The sequence below is a fragment of the Lygodium microphyllum genome, chromosome 8 (genome assembly GCF_053477565.2).
Source record: "Lygodium microphyllum isolate KBCC chromosome 8, Lygodium_microphyllum_v1.1.10, whole genome shotgun sequence".
Lineage (NCBI taxonomy): Eukaryota > Viridiplantae > Streptophyta > Polypodiopsida > Schizaeales > Lygodiaceae > Lygodium > Lygodium microphyllum.
This window is the reverse complement of record NC_141142.1, coordinates 126837455-126842391: the sequence shown is the minus strand read 5'-3', so window position 1 is coordinate 126842391 and position 4937 is coordinate 126837455. Positions and strand designations below refer to the sequence as shown.

At 39.5% G+C, this 4937-nt stretch overlaps 1 protein-coding gene across 1 annotated transcript; it reads left to right on the top strand.

The window, feature by feature from the left end:
* Positions 1 to 2051: 2051 nt before the first annotated feature.
* Positions 2052 to 4411, top strand: LOC148032833 (small ribosomal subunit protein eS24z-like). Its single transcript, XM_087683506.1, has 5 exons — positions 2052 to 2219; positions 3562 to 3603; positions 3678 to 3848; positions 3947 to 4033; positions 4122 to 4411. The coding sequence occupies exons 1-5, from the start codon at positions 2145 to 2147 to the stop codon at positions 4161 to 4163; spliced, it is 417 nt and encodes a 138-aa protein (XP_087539632.1). The 5' UTR covers positions 2052 to 2144; the 3' UTR covers positions 4164 to 4411.
* The last annotated feature ends 526 nt before the right edge of the window (positions 4412 to 4937 follow it).

Genomic DNA, 4937 nt, shown 5'->3' with positions numbered 1-4937 from the left:
TTTTTTCTTATGTAACCATCGCTATTTGTGTTGCTAATTTATTGCACGCATCGCTATCTAAGTCGATATATGCATTGCAAAGCATTGCTATTTGCATTGCTAAATGTAGCAACGGATCTGTAGAGACGTCTATACTGACGCTTTTAATGATGACGAAGGCAAATTTTTTTATGAATGCCGATATGTGGCCTGTAGCTTGTAGTGACTTAGGGATGTGTTCTCTAATCCCTAATTTATTCATTAAATAAACCAATGCTTGATATTGTATGTAGATGGTAAATGAGATGGTGAGAACGTAATATCAAAACTTTTCAACTACATACACCATTCCTAATCCCTCTGATTCTATGGTCAAATAGCTCATCTCAACATTAGTGAACTATTTGCTAGCACAAAGCTCACATGAAAGTCCATATTGTGTTTACCAACCTTACACATCAATATAGATGTAGAATGTCATCATCAAACCGAGGCTTGTAAAATAGTTGTAGTCATAAGAGCATTTTTGATAGCTCCAGACATAGCTTGCTACTCCTTGCTCTAGTTGGAATAATTAGAAGCTTGTGTAAAAGTCTTTCTGCAATTGCATAATGTAGGAGAAAGTGCTTGTAGTATCAAGTAGTGCCTAAGAAGTAGTGAATCCCCTTTGGATTGGTTCATAGAGATGAGTCCAAGAGTGCCAGAATCTTGGCCATATTGATTATACTACCATTCATGTTTTATCCAAAATTTGCATTTTAGGGATTTAATATGAGTTACTGCGAGTTGGAAGAGTATTGGCCTTGTTAGAATGATAGGTCATTGTCAAGAGAGAGTGGCTAGTTGCTCATTGAAAGGACAACAACAGTGTGGAGCTTCTTGAGCCTTGGTGCTGTTGGTGAAGACCTTAGGGATTAACAAGTATCTATTATGGTTGTAGTGGTGAAGACCTTGGGGATTAGCAAGCGCCTATTATACCTATGTTTTTGATATTGAATAACAAAAGAAAATTAAAAAAGCAAGGAAAATTTGAGAGCATATTGGGGAATGGTAGTTTCCTCCATAATGATAAAATAATGAAGAGACATGTGCCAGCTTTTCAACATATTGCTTATATAGCATATTCACATACTTTTGTGTTAATGGTTTATGTTTATGAAGTTATAAGTTAATTCTTAACAAAAAAATAGTAAAATGTGAAAGCAACAACATCTCATACTTTTGACCAAGCAACTATTTGGTTTGTTGGTTTTAAGTTTTGTAAGGTACTCTTTATCAACACTACATCTTAGGTTATATAGCAATTTCCAACCAAATCTAATTATCTTTCACAAGGTTAGAATCTATATATTTTTTCATAATAAATAGTAAAGAAAAGAAAAGTAAAGGAAAAAATATACTGCATATCTTCTCAATAGAGAAGGGGGGACAACACCTTCCCTTATAATTATAAAACAACGAAGAGACTTGTGCTAGCTCTTCGACATGCTACTAGCATAGCATGTTTATCTGTTTTTTTTGGGCTACTGTTATGCTTTTATGACATGACAAGTTAAGTCTTAACCAAATTTTTTTGGCAAAATGTGAAAGCCACGGCATCTCATACTTTGACCAAGTAACTTTCTCATTTTTGGTTTTATGTTTTGCAAGATACTCATTATCAACAGGATATCTTAGGCTGTACGACAAGTTTATAGACAAATATCATTAGTTTCAAAAACTCACGAGTGTTGCTTATGCAATATATAGTTCTAAAAGGGGCATTTCATTTTGCTTTTATATGGTTAAAAACAAATTCAATTCAACAAGATTAATATTATACATGACAAAACCACACTCAATCTCACTATCTAAACCCGATTGCGCATGCCAACTTAGTTTTTGTATATGAGATTGAAAATGTCCTTAAAGGACACTCCCCTTAAGAAACCGAAGAAAAGAGGAGCCACACACTCTCTTTTAGGGAGGTGCACTCTTTAACTTCAGACGATCTTGGGCGGACACCCTGGCCGACCGACATATTGGGCAGGCCCAAAGGGAAAAAGACCTTTACTTAGCTTTGTCTGCGTCTCCTTTCCACCTCCCCTTTCGCGCGGTAACCTAGGGTTTCTTTCCTCCTGCCTGGTGCGAGCTGCCCTGTCTCCCCCACCAGGCGTCATCGCGTAATGGCGGACCTCAAGTCCTGCACCGTGCGAACGCGCAAGTTCATGACGAATCGCCTTCTCTCCCGCAAGCAATTTGTATGTAATCAGATTCCTTCTTCTCTGCTATCCTTTCACGGTTGTCTGAACCTGTTTTCGGTTTTCCTGCGTTAATGAACGTGCTGCAAGCTTGCGTCTATGTGGTAATCAGGAAGCTGTAAGCTCGATCTTTCAAACGAATCTTTTGGAAATGTCCGATGTCTTGGTTGGAAGCCGATGCTTAGAGGCTTGAGAGGATTTTGATTTTCGGTGTTATGGGATTTGATCGGACAAGATGTTACAATTTCCTGTTGTGTCCAGATGTGCTATAAATGCCCAAGTAGAAAGAGGTATTTAATGTGTACGGAATGAATTCTAGGAGCTTTCGGTGGACGCTTCAACTCTAGACAGGATTTTGATTTTTGCTATGGGAGGATGAAGAGAGCAGGTGCTGCAAGTTCCCGTGATGTCCAGATGTGCTATTAACTCTCAAGTAGAAAGAGGAATTTAATGTGTATGAGAATTGAGTGCCAGGAGTGCCGGAATTGTCACTGCTAGCTTATCATGTTCATCACTGCACCCTTTGATAGTATGGCCGAGCCTGGATGTTCTTGAGATGCATAACTGGGGTCTCTATGAGCATATCCTAGCCATTAAGGTTATATGGCTGAGCCTGCATGTTCTTGAGATGCAGAATTGGAGTTTCTATGATGAATGCGAACCAAATAGATCAAACCAGTTAGGGCTGAGTAGCGGTTAGGAAGGAGTATTAGTGTGTGTTGTCAGTCATAGTGCTCTCTGGAAATGAGTGTATCCCAAGAAGGTCACGTGGAACTATGCAAGTGGTTTTGGTCCCATACATGTCTTGCACTACTCTTGCTTCTGAAGGAAGGTTTGGTTTGCACTACTCTTGCTTCTGAAGGAAGGTTTGGTTATCTGAGTGGTAAGAAATGCCTGCACTAGTGGCTGTTGTCACGAAGATGGTGTTGGTGTGGTCTCCTGCTCTGATTAGCTCAGATATTTTGTGTTTAATGAAATAAATTAGGCCATGTGCGGTCTTAAACAATCTCTACCTCCTTAAGAAGTTATTGGAAATATGGCCTTCAACATTCTAGGTGAAAATTCAAAGCTAGTAATTCACATGGCTTTGTACAATGCTGTCACAAGGTGCCAACATTTTTGGTCTTATCAATCTGCTGCCTGCCTTGATTAGTTCTTGCACGTTCCTTCCAAGTTTTATTGTATTCTTCAATCTAGCAGGCTTACGTGCTTCCTGACTTGCTTTAGGCAACTAGATGTGTAGGACACACTTGCCACCTCAATTTTTAGGTCTTACTTTAGTACCTTTCCATTTCACCTTCTGTCTCACTTAGGTTGTTGTGGTTGGTTGCTACTAATGCAGGTGATTGATGTTCTTCATCCTGGTCGGCCCAATGTCTCAAAGGTACAGGTGTATTGAATAAGGTTGCATTTTTAAAATAGGGGAATTGTTACTGAACTGCTACTGTGACTGATCAGGCAGAGCTGAAGGAGAAGCTTGCAAAGCTCTATGAGGTGCGTGATCCACAGACAGTTTTTGTCTTTGGTTTCCGGACACAGTTTGGAGGTGGAAAGTCAACTGGGTTTGGTCTTATTTATGATAATCTGGATGCTGCAAAGAAATATGAACCAAAGTACCGTCTGATTAGAGTAAGTGAAGTTATTTGTATGGAAGCTTGAGTTGCCCTATGTACATATCCATTTCTGCCACACTTTCATGCATGCTGAAAACCGCTGGTGTTGTCTAGAATGGACTTGCTACAAAGGTGGAGAAATCTCGAAAGCAGATGAAGGAGAGGAAGAACAGGGCTAAAAAGATTCGCGGTGTCAAGAAGGTGCAGTTTTTGTACTTATGCTTGTTACTGATGAATATTTGAAATCAATTCCGTGTAACTTGTTACTTACCATCTGGCCCTTTTGCAGACCAAAGCTGGAGATGCACAGAAAGGAGGAAAGAAGAAGTAGAGACGAGGTCCTTTTGACTTTTTGCGGCTTCTTCCTGCTGCTGCTTGTGTGTGTATTCAAGAGTTTTTTAGATCCTGTAAGAGAGTGACATGGCTTTTGAAATTTGAGCCGTTCATTTTCCAACTCCTAGAAGGGATCTGGTTTTATTAGGTCTTTTTAGTTGGTAAACTTCAATGCAAATTGAAATGTGGGGATACATTTTCCCCCTTAATGAGAGAACAACTGCTGTTACAGCTTTTTGCTTATAAGCACCTGTCTTTAAGCATTTTCTGTTAGCAATGGATTTGTCTTGAAACACTAGTCTTGTGGACTAATGGTTCTTGCAGTAATGATTGATTGGATTGAGGGTCATCTCAGATGGTTTCTATGGTCTCGCCTGTCTGAAGGTGTTTGTCCAGAAGTAGAGGACTCCTAGCTCTTCAACTCCTTGACTTCCTCAAGAAAGTAGAATATACCATACCATGACTCGAATAACATGGGTTCATTTTTGAGAACACTCGTGGGAGGGAGGTCATGATTGACTTTCATTTTGTAGCACAGACTAATTATAAGAATTGTTTTGTGGGCTTCAAAATTCAAAAGCTGAGGTTGCTAAACTTACCATTAGGGTCGTGCACAGGATTCCCAAGTCCCAAGGACCAGAGGTTTATTAATAAATGGCAGGAAGTAAGATCCAACATATCGTTGCCACCAAGAGGTCCTTACTAAAGAGGTGGGTCAAGGCTAAAACAGATCGCTTGACATGACTATTATCCCATTTCTTAATGAATGAAG

What these genes read in the sequence shown, in the direction of transcription:
- LOC148032833 (XM_087683506.1), top strand. Translation starts at nt 2,145, where the DNA reads ATGGCGGACCTCAAGTCCTGCACCGTGCGAACGCGCAAGTTCATGACG. An exon ending in GTCGGCCCAATGTCTCAAAG is followed by an intron (nt 3,604 to 3,677) that starts GTACAGGTGTAT and finishes GTGACTGATCAG; the next exon opens with GCAGAGCTGAAGGAGAAGCT. An exon ending in CAAAGTACCGTCTGATTAGA is followed by an intron (nt 3,849 to 3,946) that starts GTAAGTGAAGTT and finishes GGTGTTGTCTAG; the next exon opens with AATGGACTTGCTACAAAGGT.